General features: G+C 41.9%; 1 protein-coding gene across 1 annotated transcript; it reads right to left on the bottom strand.

The window, feature by feature from the left end:
- Positions 1 to 671: 671 nt before the first annotated feature.
- On the bottom strand, positions 672 to 16,479 carry LOC307255603 (nuclear receptor ROR-beta-like). Its single transcript, XM_080034322.1, has 10 exons — positions 15,812 to 16,479; positions 7,470 to 7,555; positions 7,184 to 7,325; positions 5,976 to 6,467; positions 5,084 to 5,205; positions 4,781 to 4,913; positions 4,438 to 4,545; positions 3,694 to 3,804; positions 3,281 to 3,393; positions 672 to 3,185 (listed from the first exon to the last, which is right to left on the bottom strand). Exons 1-10 carry the CDS (start codon positions 15,816 to 15,818, stop codon positions 3,024 to 3,026), a joined length of 1,476 nt encoding a protein of 491 aa, XP_079890448.1. The 5' UTR covers positions 15,819 to 16,479; the 3' UTR covers positions 672 to 3,023.
- Between the last annotated feature and the right edge of the window lie 7,841 nt (positions 16,480 to 24,320).

Genomic DNA, 24,320 nt, shown 5'->3' with positions numbered 1-24,320 from the left:
CTGGACTCTGTAAACTGGTAGGTAAACAAAGGATTTGAAAACAAAGGGGGCCACTGTAGCATACCAGTTTACAGAGCATAGGCTGTGTATTATTGGATTTTTTTCAGCGCGCACACAGTAGGCTACAGACAGATAGCTGGTTGTTAGGAGATCACTGATTTTGACAACAAGGTTCTGACTCTAGCTACCTTTAAGTGTTGATCGTTCAAAAAAATAAACTTTAAACTTAAAATGTTAGACAAAGATATTTTTATCAATTGATGTAGGTCTATAACTGGACAATATTATTTATTTAATTGATAAATTACTTTATTAAAGAGCACCTATTATGCTTTTTCATCTTTTCTGACCTGTTCTTTTCTTTTCTGTTGCCAATTCATATTTTGTCAATGGACTCATAGGCTAGGCTACACATTACAGTTATAGCCTATAGGCTAAGTTATTGGCATAAAAGGTATACTTTAGGCCTACACTATGCTGTAATCACACAACACAAATGCTAGTCTCTAATTCAGTGGATAAGAAAAGTAATGTATTTCAATTTGCAGGTTTATCATACCAGATCAGTGATTTAAGAGACTGATAAGACATCTGATCAGACCCAGCCAATTATGATTCTCAACACTCAAGGCCAAATTCAAATTCAAATAAGACTCAGTGAAACATTTCAAAAGATAAAAGAAACCATTTATTACATTCTGAAAACCACATATAATGTATCCCATCGGACAACAATATATATCGCACGTTTGACCCAGTTACTCATGGACTAGTAATATACCTCTTGTACATTGTGTCATACAGGCAAAGAGAAGGGAGACAAACTATTATTTTGTGTTTGTACTTTTCCTAATCTTTCTTCAATTTGAAAAAGAAAAATAGATCACTGACTTTACAAGACAAAAAGTGGAGACACGTGAAGAAAAAGATGGATAACAGACCGACAGAAAAATGAAAATCACAGCAAGAGAAACATTAAACCCAAAGAATGAAACTCATCTTCAACTCTAACTGATTTTTATTTATTTTTTAAATTCCTATGACTCGTAAATGTATTGTTACAATATTAGGGCACACAGGAAGGGGCTTTGACACTTTGTGAGTAACATTCACAAAAATAGAACTTACGTCCACAGTGATTATGGTTATGGGTCTCATCTTAGGTGCAAAGGTGTGTGAGGAGCAAAAGGCTAAAAGACGACACTAGCGATCGAGGTGACAAGAGATCACAGCTAGCTCCCTGAGCGACGGGCAGCAGGTCCTCAGACTCTGCACCAAAACTTCACAGCATTCCCAAGTAAGTCATCGTCATCGTCCCAATGCTAAAACAGCCTTCAGAATGCATGTTTTTTTCTTTATGTACATGAACAATGTAAACAGTTAACATTGTGTGATAAGATTTTGGAATAAAATACAAAAGAATAATAATGTCATATCGACTGTTCTACTATGAAGTCTTACTGGCATTGAGGTCCAACTCAGGGGAGCAGCTGGTAGCTCTGTCTGGCCTAGTGTCCAGTGAGAAAGTGGAAAGTATAAGTGCTTGGTATTTGGGCAAGGAACAGCGAATGTACAAAATAATACAGTTGCTCCAACCAGCAGGGAGAAGGTTTATGATACATATTATGGATCAGCGTCTTCCTGGCCTTCCACCACCTGAAACATTATGGGTGAAAAACACAAATACCACACCTAAGGTACTGACTGCTGGTTAGAAACAGATGAGACAACCCTGTGTATCCACTTTTTTCATACAGTTCATGAAATCATCGCTTGCCTTTGCTTTCTCTTGTCCTTGGTGTCCTGTTTTGAGACGACAGCGCAGGCAGAAAGCTATCAGTTTATATGCCAGGGGCAATGTCATTCTGCCTCTGTTTGGGTACGCTGCCTTCCCCCGCTGTGTCACATCTACAACAAGTGTCCACCCCGTCACTTGCGTGACCACCGTGCCTGACCCAGCTGGGTTCTTCCGGTCGGTTGCAAGAGGGGGCTGTTGCCATGGAAACCTGAGAGTACTGTCATGAGAAGAAATAGTCCAGAAGAAAAGTCTGAGTCCAAAAATCAGCCTTAGTGAAAAATATCCATATCCCCCCCTCTCTCTCTACACGCGACTATCTGCTTTTCTCTCTGAACTGAACTCACACATTCTCAACCTCTCCATATACTTATATAGTCATCTATTTAAATTCTTATTTAAAATATTTGTTTATAAATGTGTATATAAATTAAAGACAATTTCATCTTGTCCTGTCTCTAAGTGGCATTTACAAGGAAAGGGGTGTGTGGGACTGAGGTTACTCATTGCATTACAAGAGCCTACAAAGAGGCAGCACCGAACACCGTCTAAATGTGTGTGAAGCACAGGTTCCCAGCCTTAGCCGTGAGTCATGTTAAAGTCTGTGTCTTTCTTTTTATACATCCAACAAAATGACTCCGATCTTGGTCCCTAAGTGGTGGTCAGTACAAGGTCTGTACGAATACACATGCCTACCAAACTAAGATGCATTAATATAAAGAGAAACATCGACTGAGAGCTGTATCAATAGAGAGACCTGTTGATCATCGTTTTTCATTTTAATACGCTGTGTATAACTCTGTCTCAAGAGTGGCAGGGTTGTACATTCACTGTTGTTAATTTCCGGCTTGTGCCCTGGTGCTTTTCGATGAGGTACATTCATAACTGGTTGGGTGATCCACAGTGGATCTGATGGTTTTCCACAAGTGCAAGAGCTTAGAGTTGTCTCATGCTTAGCGGGCTGCTGTGTAATTACATGCAATGCCCATCCGCTTGTTGTCAATGCTACAATATGCAGAGGACCATGAGCATGGTGTGGTCTGTAGTGTTAAGGTGCTCTGCCTGCTGGGATAGTGTGAGGACTACTTTGGGATCATGGGAGACGGAGTATTTAAAGTCCCTGGATTGTCTTTTCACTGCTGGTGTTTATACTACTCTGTCTCTCCTTCTGCTTCCCTGCCTCTTATTAAACTGTGTCCAATCTCTCTGGTTTTGTCGATCCCGCTGTTTAGCTGTTGGTGGAGTCCGGCAGAGACATCTCGCTGACGAACACTTCCCGGTACAGTGGTGGGAAGTTGTAGGCGGTTTCTGGGTGGACCAAGCGGAAAAACTCCAGTTTGTCAACATGCAGGTTACAGATAGACTTCATAACGGGCAGCTTGGACACCATCTGTGGGGACAAAAAACATAGTTAGTTAGTTTATGTACTGTGTGTCTTTATACTTGAGTACATTAATATGAAGACTCCTGGCTGTTTTTCAATACCTTGTCCAGTTTCTCGTCGGAGGCACCCCTCTTATGTAGACTGTGCTGCAGGGCCAGGTAGACCTTTTCCTGGAGTTTCTGAACCTTTTGGCCTTCTGTTAGCCAGGGTCGATCTACAGCAAAGACATTGATGGACCCTTTAGCACACACTTTGGATTCTACTTAGATAGCTAAAATATATATCATATTCTGCACTGTCCAACAGTATATATTCAGCTGTGTGTCAGCTGTTGATTGATTGACATGATGTTTGCTCTAAGTGAAATGTACAACTTTAAGACTATATATCAAGACTATATATCTTCTTTAATGGCTGCACCAATATGATTTTACAGAATAAGGCTCACAGGCTTTTATGTACTAACGTGTAGAATACTGTATGTGTGAAAGAGGAAAAGGAGAAAAACAATCACCAGGAGATAGAAGGACTGCAGCACTAAACAGGGCCATCTCTTCGTCAGACAGTTGTAGACGGCAGAGTCCCCGTCCCAGGTCAAACACAGCACTGACCAGGTCGTCACAACCTGTGTAAACACAGGAAATTGATGGATTAATTCTCAAAGAGAACCGCTTGATGGCTTAAGTATTCCAACTGCAGAGATATCCGAGATGATTGTGGTTCTCTCATTAGGGTCTCAGTGGTTATGATAGGAAACAACTAGCTCTTCATAGCGTCAACATCTATAGTTAAAATACTGTACTGTTCGCCTGACCTCCCAGCAGTTGTAGGATCGTAAGAAAAATGTCTTACAAATTGCTCCCAGAGAAATACAGCTGTATTGACTGACATATTATGACTTTTCAAATGACAAAACTTGAGTACTTATCCGTTAAATGTGTGTTATTTTGTGTTTAATTGTGTTGGTATAACTTTTTCCATTAGGCTTGCATTGAAGGCTTGCAAAGTGCTTCAGGATAATTTATGTTAGTAAATACAGATGCATCTTTTTGAGCTGCTGTAAAATAATGGATTCAGATCCGTAGCAGAGGACACATTTTTTTTGGCATTACTGCTAATTATTGCTCATACATATGAAAAGAGCATTTTTCAAAATGACATAAATGAGATATACTATATACATACATAAGAGATTTTCCAGTTTAACTTATCCGAATGCTTTTGAGCCAACACAAATACATTCCCATCTGATCCTCACCAAGTGCTTTGAAGAACGGAGCAGGGGCAAACTTTCCATTGAAGAAAATGGTGCTGTTGTTGACGTTGAATGCTCGGCACATACGTATCAACAGGACCTCCAAGCAGCCTGAAAGGGTAGCCACAGATAGAGGCAAAGATGTGGAGGGATGGAAAGATGGAAAAAAGACAAAGAAGGGGCAGGGAGGGAGGGAGGGGCAGAGAGGGGCCAAAAAGGTAGAAGGTTTGAGACAAAAACAACAAGAAGGAAGTACAGTTAGTAAGTTATATACTCTGTTGATGTTGTAAGCATCATCTCGTGTGCATCAGGTATCTTGTATATGTGATCATTTCTGTGCACTGACCTGCTTTCAGCAATATAATCTGATCGTTCTGGCACAGGTCCATGAATCCAGCGATACGTTTGGCAAACTCCACCACATACTGAATGGCATTGGTGATGTGGTGTGAGCACTGCTGCCACATCCACTCAGCTGACTGAAACAGCGACACAAAGAAAGAGACGTGTGAGTGTTACAGGTCCATTGACATCACTTCATCAGTAATATCCTCTTAGTAGTTGTCATCAGATCAGCGCTACTTATATTTCAGTGCTTTTAAATAGATGACCACAGAAGACTTTCAACCAATCAGTGTGCATTATCTACCTTGTTTTGAAAAGACCGGGTCTCCTCAGGCGTGTATTGTGCCCAGGTGAATCTCTTCATGTCTTCAGCGCTGTACTGACACGTTTCCAAGTGAGACTTAACAATACTCTGAGTGATGCGCTCTGTGGAAAACCGACACAAAACACATATAAACATCAGAACAAGATGGAGTGATAATAATGCCCTCATCTACTCATCCCATCTCCAGGGCTGTTAGGATGTTTTCCACCTCCACTGCACTTCTTATATCAACCAGTCACAATATCTACTCATCGCTTCCTTTACAAAGCCCCCCAGAGTCCTATTCAAAGCCAGCTGTTGTTGCCAGAAGCAATAAAAATGTTAAATAAAATACAGATTTATTATTCCTAAAAGTCTCTAAGGGACCTCTATAAAGACACCTTTGCTTCCTTATGATCAGAAATAGCCCTACACACCATCACCCCTTTATCTATCCCTGTTTTTTGAGCTTGTACTGTTGTTACGGCCATTTCATTTTGTTTCCTGCTTGTTTCTGCTCATCATCCATCTATCAGTCTTTTCTTTTTTTGCTAACCTGTTTATGAGATGTGTCCTTGCGTGTCTCTCCTAAATGACATTTTCTATCATTTCCTTTCATTAAATTCATTATTCAAAATCTCTTTTTCCGTTTCTAGGGCAGCCTCCTGCTGATAATCTACTGCGAGTTATGAAATAAAAGCAGATGATAGCCAGGGAGGGCTGTTTTGAGTTTAAAGCAAAGCAATATGACAAAATCTAAACCTTATAATACCCTGACTCAAATGAAGCCCCGGTTCTCCCTTCTTTCTTCACTATATGAGAGCTTAAGGTACTCTCCTACACTCTTGTGTTTGTGTACAAATGAATACATTCATAAGAAGTCAGTGCTCACCGAGTTCTGTTATCGAGCAGTCATCGGGCAGTTGGTCCAGCATTGCATGTATGTGAGAATGCGTGTGCAGGAGCTGGTCTGACCCGTCCAGCATGGTCTGCTGAGGTGAATTCTGATTGGACAAGGACGAGGACGAGGATGAAGCGGAGGAGGAGTTGGAGGTGTTGCCCGTGCTGCCTAACAGCTCCAGACTGCAGTACTTGCTGGCCTCCTCGGGGGTCAGTGGCAGGTCAAACAGGTCCGGCAGCGCTGCGATGTCTTCCAGGTCGCTGAGTGTGGAGCCGGGGCCCCCGCTGCTGCTGCTGTATGACCGGCTCAGACCCTCCTCGCTGTCCTCCCCGGCCCCGCCGCACACACCCTCCTCCTTGGGTAAGGACAGAGCTGTAGGGCCCCCGCTTCCGGAGCCCACGCACTCCTGGGACTTCTGGTGTTTTTGCACCTCGGCGTAGAGGCTGTCGCGCTGCTTCTTGGACATGCGACCGAATTTGACCGCTGAAGAGAGATAAGAAAAAAAATACATTGCATTATAGTAAGGCAAATGACCGACTCACAGACATCTTACATCCTGGAAAAAACTCGGCTGAAATCCACATTTATGGCGATCAATTACATTTTTTAAAGATGATTTTTGGGCGTTTTTCACTTTATTTGACAGACTTGGAGAGACAGAGTTGAAATGGGGACGAAGAGGGGAGGACATGCAGAGAACAGACCATGGGTTGGATTTGAACCGGGTCCACTAAGCGCCCCTGATCAATTCAAATTTGATGCATATTATTTATCTCAATGCATGATACATTTAACAATCTATTTTTAAAGCTGTTACTTCAATCTTATTGTATGATATTTGTGGGCCACACCCTGCCACCTTATCCATCAGTACTGTATATTCTAGGCCCTATATCCAGTTTGCATGATGAAAGCTCATCAACTCTTCAATACTGTACTGTTTATTTCCCTCTGGAACCTACAGAAGAGTGCAATTAATGGCAAGCCTTCCGATGACAGCTGAAAAATGGCAGCTGGGCGCTTCAAATTCTTCTAATCAAATGAGCGCACACTCTGGGCCTTCACTGGAGGAACAGATCTACTTAACTTCCCCCCATGGAAGAGAAAGTTTAAAAAGAAAGTGTGGTGTAATAAATGTCTGTGTTAACCGCCGAATGTAAATGTGAAAAGAGGGTACTGCGCATACTTTAATTGCTTACCGTCTCTGCTCATGCCCAAAGCCAAACATTTCTGTAGGCGGCAGTGCTGGCAGCGATTACGGTTAGTTCGGTCAATCAGGCAGTTCCTCTGACGGGAACAGGAGTACATGGCATTGTTCTGCTGGCTGCGACGGAAGAAACCCTATAGACACACACAAACACAAAGATATACAGACAATGTAAATGATGGCACACACATTAAGCATGAAATAGTATGGTTGAAGTTTGGTAACTCATTTTACTGAGTGTGTTTCTGTGTGTGTGTGTGTGTGTGTTTTCTCCTCACCTTGCAGCCTTCGCAGGTTATGACTCCATAGTGGATCCCTGAAGACTTGTCCCCACAGATCTTACAGGGGATGACCTCGATTTGGGCTGCCGGACCATAAACAACATGGACGAGAAAGGTCAGAATTATGCTTCATAGTGTTAAGTGGGTGAACTTGAGATCTGCTTAGTGGTGTGTGCTACAGTTACATATTTGGCTTGTGTGACACTATTGAGTGGTAGGATACTGTTGACAAACAAAGTTAATACCTATATACTTACATTCATTCTCACATAACACATTTTTGCAGAAGCGCATTTTTGTCAATGTAAAATACTGCTTTTAAGAAAGACCTTGGATTTTCCTTTTTGAATTTAACACATTTTTCACATATATTTATAATTGTGGGCAGCTTCTCCGCTAATACAGAAGCCAGTCATATATTTTATGCACTACTTTTCTCCATCTCTTTTGCAGTTTCTTAATGTTTTTCTCAAGCCTTTGGATCTCCTGTAGACATTGAAAACTGCTGTAGGCCTGTGTTCTCTTTTAGAAGGCCATCTCCTGCCTCCAGCTGATACAAAATGCAGCTGTGAGCCTCTCCCTTCTCTGTGAGCCCACAAGTTTCAGATTTGAATTGAAGATTTTACTGACAATGTCACATGGTGTCATAGTTACATTTTATGAAGGATTACAGGTCTGTTATCCTGAGGTCAGTCCTTCTGGTAAAAATAACATGTCTTATTGTATCTGTAAATCCCAGCAGTATGAATCCTTACATTTTTGCCACCTTTGCATTAGCATTATTATTAACACATTTAACAAACTGCAACAGAGACTCATTGTGTATTTACATTGTATTGATCAAAGAAAAGACACATTGTAATGGGCCCAAGGAGTGAGCTAACAAGATTTTACAATGATGCATCACGCATCACTTAAGTTGCATCTTTGCCTTCCTCTTTTCTTGACGCAAACAACCCTGCAGTAACAGTGTCCCATCAATAAGCATACACAGTACAAGAGAAGAAGATTCACCACAAACTGTGGCCTGCGTGTGGCCCCTTTGAGGGAACAGAGTAAACAAACAGATAGCAATCACATGACACTTGCCTACATGACACGTACACAAACACTCCTTCTTTATTGACGCAGGAGAAAAACAACAAGAGTAGCTATATTCTTAGATCGTTGTTGCTCAGCCTTTTTTGTCTTTACAGTCCGATTTACAGTATTCCATTTGTCCTACTTGTGAGGGCGATGTGTGGAAAACCACTTAGGTCTGTGAGATTGAGGAGGAATTGTAGCACTCTTAGGCACTGGAAAAAAACCACTTTCCACTTATTTTCCCCTTTAATGACACGGTCGGCTGACTCTTGTCTAAAACTGTTAACTAAAATACTCCAACTGATCAGGGCAGCTGCAGACATGCAATGGAAAAATATCTCCCTCCTTTCCTCTCTTTCTCTCAGGTTCCCCCCTCCCTCATCTCTCAGTTATATAACTCTCGTCTGTGAGCATTCCTCACAACACTCATTCAGCGGGCTCACTCTAGCAACACTCACAGCCCACCCCTTCTCAGACTCTCTCTCTTTCCCACTGGCTGAGTGCCGTTTGCGGCCTCCCTGCTATTGGCTGTGTCATCCGTCACTCAGCCGCTGTAGCCTGTCAGCCCATGTGGACGTTCTGTCCTACTGACACACTTTCCCACTGCAGGGGGAGAGGAAGGGGGGGAAGGCAGGCGCGATCCCGTCTCTCCGTGGAGCAGTTTTAAGGTGGAGAAATGCTCAGACTTCCCCATAAAACGTTTCCTTAAAGCACTGTAAGCACTGTGTGTCTCTTTCTGTGTTACCTGATTTCTATGCATTAGACACTGTGCTGTTGTATGACTTAAGAAACCACATTTCATTTGACCGTGACAGGCCCATACTGTACTTGGCTACAGTCCACCCAGAGCAGACATACTGTGAACTTGAATGTCAGCTCTTCATTCCCCACCCCTCTCCCCAAATGTCTTTGACTTTGAGCTTCTACTTCAAACTGTTCTATTCTGGTCCAGTGCTGAGAGCCAGAATTAAACAGATGCCCAGCCACCCACCCCTGTTGCTACAACCACACACACATGCGTTCTGGCTTATCTTCACTTATATCCAGGCACGACGCAGACATAGTAAAATGTCCATCTCCTCAATGTTCCAGAAAATGAAAGGTATGCATTGAAGTGCGCTGAACCAATACAGATTAAAATTAATCTATAGGGGGAAAAATAAATACTATTTTAATCATTGAGTACTCTTATCCATTATTTTACTAATTCCGGCTTTATTCTATAAAACATAGACAATTATGAATGGCCAACAGAGCCCAAGGTGACTTATTCAAAGTAGGAACCAACAGCCTACATCCCAACATTCTTCTTCTAACTGTCCTATTATAAAACTAAGAAAACCATCATATTGATTTAAGAAGCTGAAACCAGTGTGTTTTCTTATTTTTCACTTAAAACGGGAATTGTACAATAGTTGCCTAATTATTTTTGGTTAATGAATTAAATATACGTCACAACATTGTTATAAGGTTACTTAATTACTTACTTAACATATATGACAAATTCAACTGTCCAACAACACTTTTAGAGACATAGCAGCAGCCACCACTCATTTTAAAGAAACATTTACCCTTAACCCTGGATATCATTTTTGACCTTTTTTGCAAAAACAACAATCTTAGGCGTCTGACCTAAAGCTCTGTAGTGAGAGGGACAGCATTCCAAGAAGCTCCATACCAATTCTGCTGCTTTTGTGTTGCACATCCAAGTCTTCTCGCAAAATACACTGGCACTGACACTGCAACAGTTCACCCATAAAACACGTTGTCAACAGAGTGTTTATCAGCCAGCTTAATGTGTAACCGTGTTATCTCAGTGTTATACAATCATATGAAAAAGTTTGGGAACCCCTCTCAGCCGGCATTATAATTGACTCTGCTTTCACAAAAAAAATATAAAAGTGGTATGTCTTTAATTTACCAGGAACAGCTAAGTACTGGGATGTTTTCCAAACAAAGATTTTTTGAAAAGCAGTATTTGGTTGTATGAAATAAAATAAAATGTGAAAAACTGGCTGTGCAAAAATATGGGTACCCTTGTGGTTTTGTTGATTTTAATGCCTGCAACAGCATGTAAAACTGATGAATTTAAACACAAAGTTGGTTGGATTATGTTGTTAAGCCTTGAACCTCATATAAATGTCTGTTTAATCATGAGAAAATGCATTTTAGGTGCCTAAATGCAAGTTGCACATCTCTTTGACTCTCTGCTGAAGTGAGACAGAATGGGATCATCAAAACTGCTCCCAAAAGATCTTAAAAACAAAGATTATTCATTATCATGATTTAGGGGAAGGCTACAAGAAGCTTTCCCAAAGGTTTCAATTGTCAATTTCTACTGTAAGGAACGTTGTCAGGGAATGGAAGGACACAGGCACAGTTGCAGTTAAACCCAGTTCTAGCAGACCAAGAAAAGTACAAGAGCGGCATATGCGGCGGATTGTGAGAATGGTTGCACACAACCCAAAGATCACCTCCAAAGACCTGCAAGAACATCTGGCTGCAGATTGTGTATCTGTACATGGTTCAACAATTCAGTGCAATTTGCACCAAAACATCTGTATGGCCAGGTGATGAGAAGGAAGCCCTTTCTGCGCCCACGCCACAGATACAGTTGCATGGAGTATGCAAAAGCTCATTTAGACAAGCCAGATTCATATTGGAAGAAAATGCTTTGGACTGATGAGACAAAAATTAAGTTATTTGGTCTTTATAAAAAGCAGATGTTTTGGTGCAAATTGCGCTGAATTGTTGAACGATGTACAGATACACAATCTGCAGCCAGATGTTCTTGCAGGTCTTTGGAGGTGATCTGTGGGTTGTGTGCAACCATTCTCACAATCCTCCACCTATGCCGCTCCTGTTTTTTTCTTGGTCTGCCATGCCTGGGTTTAACTGCCACTGTGCCTGTGTCCTTCCATTTCCTGACAACGTTCCCTACAGTCGAAATTGACAATTGAAACCTTTGGGAAAGCTTCTTGTAGCCTTCCCCTAAACCATGACAATGAACAATCTTTGTTTTTCAGATCTTTTGGGAGCTGTTTTGATGATCCCATTCTGTCTCACTTCAGCAGAGAGTCAAAGAGAAGTGCAACTTGCATTTAGGCACCTAAAATACATTTTCTCATGATTAAACAGACATTTCTATAAGGTTCAAGGCTTAACAACATAATCCAACCAACTTTGTGTTTAAAGTCATCAGTTTTATATGCTGTTACATGCATTAAAATCAACAAAACCACAAGGGTACCCACATTTTTGCACAGCCAGTTTTTCACATTTTATTTTATTTCATACAACCAAATACTGCTTTTCAAAAAATCTTTGTTTGGAAAACATCCCAGTATTTAGCTGTTCCTGGTAAATTAAAGACATACCACTTTTATATTTTTTTTTGTGAAAGCAGAGTCAATTATAATGCCGGCTGAGAGGGGTTCCCAAACTTTTTCATATGACTGTATCTATTAGCCAATTCAGTACGGGTCGGGCCGGGAGAGGCAAAGAAAAATCACTGACTTTGTGCTTCCAATAGTTCACTTCTCAGGATCTGAGGTGGGGGGCCTCTCTGTCCCTTGAGAGAGGTAGTCAGTATGTCAGTGTGCCAAGAAGTGGCGTGGCACTCACTTGTTGTGTCATTCCTCACATTTGGGTTTAGGCTTACTGCACAGCGCAGAAATTAAACACAAAAATCCACTTTGGTCTTACCTGTCATATTGAAATCGTGTTAGATTGTGGGAATGTGTTAAAGATTATTTTGTTTCCTTTAAGATGATGAGCTTGCACACCCTCAAGGTTTGTGAAATAAGCCAAAAGACAGAAAGATATATTTGCAGGAATGAAAAGAACTGCGTGTTTTTGTTTTTTTTACAACTTCTGATTGAATTTATGAAGGCACTTGTTTGTCCCTGATGTTTACACTTGACACTTTGTAGCACACAGCCCCACTCTCCGACATACAACTCTGGTGCATTCATATTTGGCTCTCTGAGGATGTTAATGTTGGAAAAACCAAACTGATGACACTTAACTCCTATACTCACACAATGCATTTATAGGACCAGGCTCTCAGATGGCTGCTGCATTCAAATCAAGGGGCTCTATTTTAAAAGATGCAAATACCAGCGGAGGCCAAGCTGAGGCCCACAGGGGGGAATTAGGAAATAGTTAAGAATTCCACAGGCCCCTTCTACCGGCAGTCTGTGTTTGACATGAACCTAATGATCTTTCACTACGGCTATACTACAGTTATATGTAAGATATACTAATACATTTCTGAAGAAGAGCCTCATCTGCTACAAGAGTAGACCATGTGTCAAGAGTTCCAGACACCACAAACGGGCCTTTTCAAAGTCTGTCAGAGTGCCAAAGCTGTCAAAATGACTCAACAATTGGGACTCAAATGGTTGTGATTGCAGATGTTTGCAAGCATGTTCAAAATTTAGGACATAAAATCGCTCACATGCTATTTTTTTTTGTCTTGGTGAGTAAAACGACAGATTGATTGACTAACCTACAATTGTTCAGTGCAGTATGAGCCCAGAGCTGACTGACCGTGTTTTGTTTACATTTGGATATCCTGCCAGAAATGGAACCTCCCTCCCCCAGAGGCCCCCCTTCTGCTTCTAAATCCCCCCTCACCCCATTTTGTTGTGTACAAATTCATCTCTTTCCTCCGCTGACAACTACAACCTAACACACCTCTCTTATCTCCTGTCCTGCACAACAAAAGATAGTTACAGTTACTCAGAGAAAACCCCAGATATAAACATTAGTCAACATTAACACAGGGAGGGTTACAATGATGATATGTAAGTGTTTTGCGAAAAAAAAGTTGCTGCATGAAGATGAGTTTTAATAAAACATGTTGCTCATAAATATATTAGACTACATTCTTTTTCAAATTAGAGGCCCCTTTGAATTACAAATATTGGCATGTTTCGGATCAAACTTAAAGCTATACTGTACGATCTGAGAGAGCTAGCATGATTTGAAATTAGCTTGTCCTCGGAGTTCCGTTTAACTCCTCCCTCTCCCCTCGGGACTCCCTCCCCCACCCCTCGACACACAGCCGTGCACGAGCGCTGCTGGCTGCACTTCCCAATTGCACTGTTTACCAGTGATTGTTAACATTTAACTCACACACACAAACACTCACACATAGGCTACATGCAGAAAAGGCCCCAAAGTTTATAGGTTACAGTGTTGTTATTTCTTATAGAGTGTTGAGATGAGTTTTGTTCAGTGTGGATGACAGTATAGCTGTCAGTTAGTGGCCGTGACGTCAGTCGGCCGGAGGGTCTGTCTAGTAAGTTTCCTTTTCTCTTCTCTCTCGGTCAGGTGTGTGAGCGCGCATGTTGCCGCAGTAGTCGACACAGTTGAAACGTGTTTATGTGAATCACCCGTGTGTGAGTAAGTACATACAGTCCCGATCGCTGTTATAAGTTACAGTTTATGGATGTTATTGATGGCCGCGATTCGCAGGTCGCAACAGCTGTTCTAACGTCTCCTCACGAGCGGAATGTAAGCCTGTGTCTCTTTTCCTGCGATCTATGCTGCTGTGCCTGTGAAAGAAGGAAAATAAAGAGCGGAAAAACCATACTCCTCTTCTCATGCTTATAGTCTGACGTTTTTGGCCTTAAGTGGTGTTCTGGCCGACACCTCTGAAGTGAAACCAGTGATAAGCAGATCAGCGCGGTACCGGTAGGCGACATCCACCAGTTTCCTCCGCTACACTAGGCTACATGATGAAAGATACAGAGCAGTAGCCTACTTAAAAATATAGCCTACTTTTTAATCTTTGGGTTTTGGGGAAAGTAGCAAGTCTTGTCAAGTCAAAAGGCTCAAGTCACGAGTCTAGTCCACTGCCAGGTAGCCTACTACGATATGGCACGAACGCTTTCTCTGCCCTCCGTGAACGCGCTCAGGCTCGCACACAGAGGGGAGAGAACGCGCAGGATTGTGATTGGTTCTTTAGATACGGGTCCATCGTCTCCGATTGGTCAGCATTTTAACAGGTTTATAGAAGGTACAGAATTTGGGGGTTTTTCGTTTCTTTTTCATTGCCCATAAGTCATTTATTGCTGTTGGGGTGTAAAAAGCACTTTTCACAACATATTAAAAAGTGCATATTGCAGATAATCTCCTATGATGCCTTTAAGCTGTATAAAAATAATGTTCCTTGTGAATAATTTCAACGATCATCTGCACAAGTCCAAGTTTAGAATGTCACACATTGACACACACACACACACACACACACACACACACACACACACACACACACACACACACACACACACACACACACACACACACACACACACACACACACACACACTGAAGGGCGACTGAAACACCTCGCCTGTATGGCGGCATGGCACTTCACACACCTCCCTCCGCTGTATGTGCTGATGTAGACTATAATGTTGGGTGACATACAGTAAGTAGGTCAGTGGAACAGCCGGGTCCCACTCCCACTCTATAAACTACGTTTACACAGTCGGCCATGCTGGCACAGCCATCACATCACGACAACGTCACGATTACATCAAACACTGATCAGATCCATCTTGTACAAGTAAATGGTGCAAAAAATAAAAGCTTTGCTAGCATCCTCAGGGCCGTTTAATTCATTTTTTTTTAATTGTTTGATATGGTCATTTTAATAGCCTGCCATAGTAATGTTGTTGTCTTTTGAATTCGCCTGATTAGAAACCTGATAACATCCTGATGACATAATCCTAGTTTTGGTTAACAACAACCTCCTCTCATGCCCCTCCCGCTCCCTATTGCATAACTCTAACATGGGTCCCCAGACACATTTACAGAAGGACTCCCAGATGAGATATGACTCACATTTCTTCAAGAAAACGGACAAATATGGCATCACCATGAATCAGAGAACAAAATTACGCGCAATTTGAATTTTGGACATATTAACCAAAAACAGACCTGGGGAAATGATTTAATATATAATCATATATATTTATATATCTGTTTAAGTGAATCCTCATGATTGACCAACATGCCTCCATGCCGACCTTTATGTTTGCATGCTGAACTTCAGTATGGAGCATGCAGCCTCGGGCTCTGTGCAGCCATAATCCAGTCATGGGGGGATTATTGCGCATTTTGAGGAAAACAGGCGCACTCAAATCCCCGTCCGTACACATGTGGCCGTTCCAACCACGCAGCGACCCTACAACGTAGCCTACAACTAAACATGCACAGATTTATTGCGACAAAAATCTACTCACCTCTCATTTTGACGTTTTCTTTTCTTTAGGATTGACGATGCAAACTCCACTACATGTGGTTAATGTAGGTGACAGGACAGACGAGGACAAATCGCTAGAGCCCAGAGTTTAACCACTGGCTCTGATAATATTAACTTCGTGCCGGTGCCAGACAGCTTGTAAAGCGCAAATCGCCCCCTCCAGCCTTAAAAAAAGAGAAAGAAAACTAACCGAAACTCCTTTCCTCTATCGCTCGGTCAAGTCCAAGCGAAATATAAGAGTGAAAAAAAGTCGCTTTGGATTGCATCGTATCGGTCTCGGCGTACTGGCGAATAGATTGGGCTCAATTTATTTGACAGAATAGTCTCAAGGTGGACGAGCGGTGTTCGGTACCCCCCTCTGCGCTCTGACTCTTCGCTTGCTTTTCCTCTCAGTCTACCCTGCTAACCCACTTTCTCCAAGCGTGGACTCTCCCATGATCTCACTGCCGACAGCTCCTCTCGCAGCATTCGCGGGGGCGCGCAGTCGGGAGCGAGTTTAAGGTAGCTGGGCGAATGACTGTCTAGCGCTCAGCCAGCTCTGACTATAGCGACATTAAAATGATTACTTCCAGGAGAAAAACAAGAAGGCAATTAGACCCGCAGACAGTTCTGCTTTATAAAACAGCCTCACCTCTAATGACTTCATGTCGTCGGTTAGCCTACTGCAGCTTAAAATCAATGCCTTTGAGATTCGAGCCTGGCTAATTAGGTGATTCTAAAGTTCAAAACAAGCAGCAAGAAGCTATCTAACAGGTTCTTTGTTTGCAGCAGAGCTTACACCATATTCACTGAGCACTCTATGCTATTATTTGCATGAATGGTGTTGGCCTTGAATGACATAGTAAACAATTGGATTCATCGAGCTTCCAATTGCTAAACATGTGAAAGGTGAAAAACAGTACAGTTTAGAGCTGATAATCAATTAATCAGCTTAGTCCTACTTATTTTAAAATGTTTTTTTATTTTTTATAAATGAAGAAATATGCCACACAAGCACTGGTTTCAGCTTATCTACTGCTGCATATAGTTCTAAATAATTTCTAAGGTTTTGTTCTTTTTGTCAGAGTACACCCAGTGATCTTGCTTCTGTGGCCATATTACAAGAACTTCTTGACTATAGCAAATCCTATCTAAATGTTAAGTAACCATGGTAATTAGAGTTAGGACCTGATGTAGGAAAATACAGCATAGGCCTACTGTACGTACAGTCAATTCATGTTACTTGTGACATGTTTGAAAACTAATAGCTCTTTTCCCTGGAATGGAGGTCAACTCTACAGTTGCTGCAGGGACTAAAAGGTTCATTTCGTGGACTTTTGAAATATTTATCCGAGCAATTGTACTCAAATGAAATTTGTGCTGTAGTGTTTTTTTTATACTGTCAGGAAAATATCCCAGCCAGTATTGAATGTATTGCTCTTGGAACAGCTCCAGAGAGTACACCCAGTGACCTTGCAAAGTTTGGTTGGCAGCAGTCATGGTTCCTGTTTCAAGTTCACATTTCTGCACTTGGCATACAGGTACATATAGCGCGTGGATAGTAACTGCTGAATAATTTGCATAAAATGTACTTAAGGTAGTTGTATGTCAGGATTCTTTCTATCTACCCTGGGAGGACACACTCGCAACTAATTAACAATACGTGTTTTTCTTTTGTTTTTTTTAAATTATATGAATCACCTTTCTTTTTTAAAGCAAATGTAAAGCCAATTTTCCCTGGTTAAGTCTGTGTATAAGAAGGATTCAGATTATGATGTGAATGTGTGCTTGAGGGCTGTGTGTATATGTGTGAGTAGGTGTGTGTGTGTGTGTGTGTGTGTGTGTGTGTGTGTGTGTGTGTGTGTGTGTGTGTGTGTGTGTGTGCCTATGTATGGCTTTGGGTGGTGGTGGGTGTCTGCTTGAGGGAGATGGTGAGGGGTGGGGGGTTGCAATGTTCTGGTAGCAGTATTATTGTACAGGCAGAGATACTTAAACTAGGTTAGTGGAGCAGCCGTGAGCACAGAACACCTACAGTCACAGATACTTTTTTTGTTCCTCACACACACCCACAAAGAAAGACTCAGGCGCATACATTCAAAGCCTTTTCCTACGCCTCTTCCTTGTTTTTCGTACGTAAATAAAAAAAATTATTCAAATACTTCCTCATTGCCTGTGTCACAGTCCAAATGCCCTAAATTGTCACAGCTCTTTGCTGTTATTCCGTGATCACAACAAGATGTGAGGTTTTTCTGCACAGTTCTCCACTCTCAGACGTTTGTATGTGCTGTTTTTCCCTCTCTCTCGCCCCGTGCACTTCTCCTCTAAAGCCCCTCTGTTCTATGTCTCCCTTGACAACGGCAGTGACACTTTGACCTTAACTCTTACGTAACCGCCAGGCTGCTCGGTTAGACAGCAGAGCAAGAGGGAGAGAGAGGGAGTGGGAGGAGGAGGGTCTAGGCATGGCTCGTACAAGGCAGACATTTTGTAAATGATGAAAGTAAGAGGTGAAAGAGGTGGCGAGAAAGGAGAAGAGTTAAGAGCCGGAGAAGCTGAATAATATTTTGGGAAGGCAGCCAGCGGCAGAATAACAGGATGAGGGGAGCAGACCTGGGGGAGGGCTGGCTGAAATGATACAAAACATGGACAGATATTTACACTGTGGGCTTGTGTAACAACAAGCAGAGCTGCCCCACACACAGGTGAAATAGGTGCCCACTTTGCATCCAGCCTTTCCAAGTACAGAAAAACGTTGCTAGAGCAACCCAGTCATTTAAACTGACCGCCCTGCGGAGCCAGAAGCGATGGAAAGAAATGACCTCCCTGCAGGGAAGAATTATGATGTGTTTACAGTTCACACCTGCCAGCATTATACAGACTCTCTGAGATAAAGTGTGTCTCAAAAGAGTATAGCTTCTTTATATGGCAGCAGGGATATATATAATGTCTGTGCTTACAGTTGTTTAAGAGCGATACTTGCGGTCGCTGTTACCTTCACCAGTTAGGCCTACATTGTACAGAGAAGCAATCACATAGTATGTGTTGCGGTTCACACATTTTCCGTTTTCCCAGCTGTGCCTGTTGCCATCTCTTCAATGTAAGGCTGTCAGGCTTTATTATTCTCTCTTTTTTTCCGCATAAAGTCATGTTGTCAGGAACGGCATAAGGTTTCTCCTGACTCAGATCAAAGCAAGTGTATTAGCCTTGTGACTCCCCAGGGTTGAATTTTAAAGGCCTCGCTCACATCAAAGAGACTTTGTAGGGATGAGGGACTAACTGTAACTGATTGGCTGCACATGCTTACACTGGGGCCCCATGGCCAATCTCACTGCCTTTAGCAGGGTCGGCTCCTTGCATTCCAGCCTACTGTCTCTCACGCCATTTTAGAAAATGCAACCTTGCGTTTACATGTGAAAATGGTCCAATTTTATCTATTAGCATTTACCGCACCATGTCTTTCATTTCTCAATTTGTACTCATGTGTACATTGCATCCACTAAAGACGGGACAAAAAGCAAACACACACACACACACACACACACACACACACACACACACACACACACACACACACACACACACACACACACACACACACACACACACACACACACACACACACACACACACACACACACACACACACACACACACACACACACACACACACACAGACATGTACACATGTACTGGACTGCGCCAGTCCGTTTGCTGGGATTATTTTAGGATCCTAACATCCACAGAGCTGTAATCCCTCACTCAATTTAATCTCCCTGTTTTCTCCTCTCTGCAGGCCCCATTAATCCCTCTCCCTCTCCCACCCTATAGAGCGGCTCTATAATCTGTGAGCTCTTGCGCCACTAGGTCAGTGTGTCAGAAGAAGTGCAAACACTCCGGTGACAGTCTACTCCACTCGACTCCATCTTGTCCTTTCTCCATCTTCTTCTTCTCATTCTCCGCTTCTTTGGCGTCCCTCTCAGATCCTGTTCCTTCTCCCTACTGCACAGCACGTCTGTTTTTACTGTTTTGTTAGCTCCCATAGTCTCCTTATCAGCTTCGTTTTTCACACAACGTACCCCTCTAGAGTTTGACAACGGCTTGCAGAATAAATGATACATGAGTTCAATCACAGGTCGTTAGGTGCAGATTTATCGCATTGAGCACTCGCACTCCCCCCCAGCTCAAGTTAATAACAGGAAGGGCACATATATTCCTGCCGTGTCTTTAGTCTGCTTTAAAACTCGATACGCAGCTGAAAATGAGCTATTGTAAAGTCTCTCAAAACATTTCCTAAGCCATTCATCACATTTGAACATCGAACAACCTGCATTCATATTAACCCTGAATGAAGGTTATGTAGAGGAGGTACCTTGTCAAACCAGAACATTAATTTCCTATTATGATTATTTCTATTAAATACTGCATGGTGGTTGAATAAGGATTTTCTGAGAATTAAAGGCCAAATAGTGCATTCTATTTCAGATTCTGAATCGGAGTGGCTCCCACACGAACACACTGTTTCCTCAAAGGACACTGTTTTCTATTTTTCTATAGATCTTTTAACGTCTGATGACACCTGCCTGATGAATGAAATTAGCTAACTAACAGTTTTAGGGATTATATCATTCATAAATAATATCCAAATGTGACTGTAAACTGATTATTTGTTTATTTAGTAATGAATGTTTAATGGCAAATATCAGTATTTTAAATTTCAAATCTATCCAATCATTTTTTTAGTTCAAGTTTGGCTCTACATAAACACACCCATGTGAACTCCGACAGAGTAAACCAGTTTTACGCACCCAGTTTAATTTGAATGTATCAAATATTTATGTCGGTGAAAGCCGGAGTTATGCAAACACAATTACTGAAACTGACTCCTCATATTAGCACAGAGGAACCACGGCACTATCAATGCACTTAATCATTCAGTGCCTGTTCTATGGCAGTCTACACAAAGTACTGCACAGGGGGAAGATTGGTCCTTCTCTATTTCCTATGTGCAAACAGTGTCATGGATCAAACTGACAACCTTCTAATCTGGAGCCCACTTCTCCTAACACCCACAACATATTAACACCTCGTTCCTCCTGACAAGTTGCTAAACCACACGTCCTAATGGAAATGTACTCCGTGGCTGTTTGAATATGCATTAGACATGCTCACACACACACACACACACACACACACACACACACACACACACACACACACACACACACACACACACACACACACACACACAGAAAGTTACAGCTGCGTTATAATTTCTACAGTATATGTCCGGACTTGTCTTGACAGACGCAATCAGCAGCAAAAGCTCTCGCTCTGTCACTCTGCCTCCGTCTTCCTCTCCGTTTCCCCCTCCCATCCACATCTCTCGTCCTTTGTTCCAGGCAAAGCAGGTTTAACATCCACGCCTGCAGACGCCTGAATAGAGGGAGCTTTGTGGTGTTGACATAATGTGTAATCAAAACAAAAAGACAGCAGTGATTGATAGAGGTGCAGTCATAAGGTGATAGCAATGGACTTAAACATGGGTGTTCGCCGCAGTGTGGAAAACAAAAAAAACTCTGCATCTTTTGTCTGTGTCAATAGCAATGCAGAAGTATGATGCAAATACAAATATGTGGTTAGAGCAAAAAGGAGGTTGTTACCGAGTTACATCCAAGCCCACACACACACACACACACACACACACACACACACACACACACACACACACACACACACACACACACACACACACACACACACACACACACACACACACACACACACACACACACACACACACACACACACACACACACACACACACACACACACACACACAATCACTAATGGACACTAACAACGCTGTGACTTACAGTGGCTTGAAAAAGTATTCATACCCCTTGAACTTTTCCATATTTTGTCACGTAACAACCACACACGTACATTTATTTTATTAGGGATTTCATGTGAGTCAATACGTTGTAGAACCACCTCTCGCTGCAATAACAGCTCCAAGTCTATTTGGGTATGTCTCTACCAGCTTTGTACATCTACAGACTAACATTTTTGGCCATTCTTCTTTGCAAAATAGCTTGAGCTTCAGATTCAGCGTCAGATTGGATGGAAAGCGTCTGTGAACAGCAATTTTCAAGTCTTTCCAGATATTCTCAATTGTATTTAGGTCTGGACTTTGACTGGGCCATTCTAACATGACTATGCTTTAATCTAAACCATTGCATTGTAGATATGGCTGTATGTTTAGGGTATTTGTCCTGCTGTAAGGTGAACTTTCACCCCACTCTCAAGTCAGTTGCAGACTCTAACAGGTTTCCTGCCCTGTATTTGGCTCCATCCATCTTCCCATCAACTCTAACCAGCTTCCTCTTCCCTGCTGAAGAACAGAACCCCCACAGCATGATGCTGCCACCACCATGTTTCACGGTGGGGATGGTGTGTATAGGGTGATGTGCAGTGTGAGCAGAAAAACCTGTTAGAGTCTGCAAAAGACTTGAGACTGGGTGGAGGTTCACCTTCAATGAGGACAACTACCCTAAACATACAGACATATCTACAATGGAATGGTTTAGATCAAAGCATAGTCATGTGTTAGAATGGTCCAGTCAAAGTACAGACCTAAATCCAATTGAGAATATCTGGAAAGACTTGAAAATTGCTGTTCACAGACACTCTGCATCCAATCTGACGCTGAATCTGATGCTTGGGCTATTTTGCAAAGAAGAATGGGCAAAAATGTCAGTCTGTAGATGTACAAAGCTGGTAGAGACGTACCCAAATAGACTTGGAGCTGTTATTGCAGCGAGAGGTGGTTCTACAATAGGGATGTAACGATATGACATTTTGAGTACGATACGATATTGCGATTGATATCACGATATCACGGTACGATATTAAGCGCGTAATTAATTTCTACCCCCTCAAATTAAATGGTGTAACGCTGATTTAAGTAAAACATAAACACAAGAATAATTATTATGAAGAAGAGATTTCTGAGAGATTTAAACAACTTATCACCAAAACAAAGACACTGCTTCTCTACTGCTGTTTTTAAAGAAGCTTTGCACCTATATTTTTCAAACTGAAATAGGAATTTTAAATCTAAACTTAATTTAGTCACTTGTCTGTAACTGTAAAAGTATGTATAAAATAAAAATTATTTAAATAGTGTGATAATTTCCCCATTTATTTATGTTTTATTTGCTTATCAACTCTATTTTTACTAGCCATGTTTTTACCTTAATAGGCCTACATTATGACGGGCACAATGAACTCTGTAAAATATTAATTTATGATTTTTATTTGTTATTAACTTAAATTGCAGTCTCAAAATCAATGTTTTTGTAGTGCACTCCTCTTCCCCTCCCTTCCTCACACTTTCGCAACGTCACCTACATTTGACCAAAGTACTGTCACCTAAGTTTGACATAGTAGGGATTCCATAGTATTGCGCAACATGCTGGTATAGCTTTTATATACTGTCTATGCTGAGTTCGCGTGAAGTTGTGATGGAACATATCAAGGATCTTTGGACTTATTTCCTTCATCTGCCTTTCACGGAAGTTCGCCGACATTACCGGGGATTTAACGCGCTGTCGCGATGGATTCTATTCTATTCTATTCTTTTTTTATTTTTTATAATCTAATTTCCTCACCTTCGTCTGGATTCATAATGATATAATTGACCCGCGAGCAACTTTCTCTTCAGTCTGGTAAGCTACTACTGTCGATCTTTTTCTCTATCTCTCCCTTTTCTCTTTCTCTCTTCTTCTTCTTTGCTGCTGCTGACACAATGTTGTGAAGCTGCACGTGCTGGTCTGCGTAGTGTTAACAACGGCCCACGTGAGACGTGACAGTTCAGTTTAAAGTTAGAAGTCATGTTTCAGTGATAAGATGTTGTGTCAATGTGTTTATTGTTTGGTTTCCAATGTTGGTGTGACCCATACAGTGTTTGAGTGCTACGTTGCTCACGAGTCTCTCCAAAATGACGGAGCGCATTTACCATGCAAGCTCGCCTGTAATACCGTGACGCAGTATTACAAGAAAAAACATACGGTTGACATTCGTGGCCTTTTCATATCGCGAACGACCGTTTTGCGGTATACCGTTACATCCCGATTCTACAATGTATTGACTCAGTGGGGCTGTATACTTTTGCACGCCACATTTTTCAGTTTTTTATTTATCATTTTCATTCCACTTCCCAATTATGCACCACTGTGTGTTGGTCCATCACATAACATCCCAATAAAATACATGTACGTGTGTGGTTGTTATGTGACAAAATGGAAAAGTTCAAGGGGTATGAGTACTTTTTCAAGCCACTGTATATACAGTCAATAAGGCAAGAGAGCACTGTCGTGTGGAAAAACGTATTCCAGTTTCCTGCACATATTCCCTAACTGTGACCATATTCTCTTCCGCCTGGATCCACCTTGCTTCCGCCAATCTTTGGCCTGATGGCCCACATCTGCTCTGTACTGTTGGCACACTCACAC

The sequence above is a fragment of the Ammodytes marinus genome (assembly GCF_949987685.1).
Source record: "Ammodytes marinus genome assembly, chromosome: 9".
NCBI classification, from domain to species: Eukaryota; Metazoa; Chordata; class Actinopteri; order Uranoscopiformes; family Ammodytidae; genus Ammodytes; species Ammodytes marinus.
This window is presented reverse-complemented; position numbering and strand designations above follow the sequence as displayed.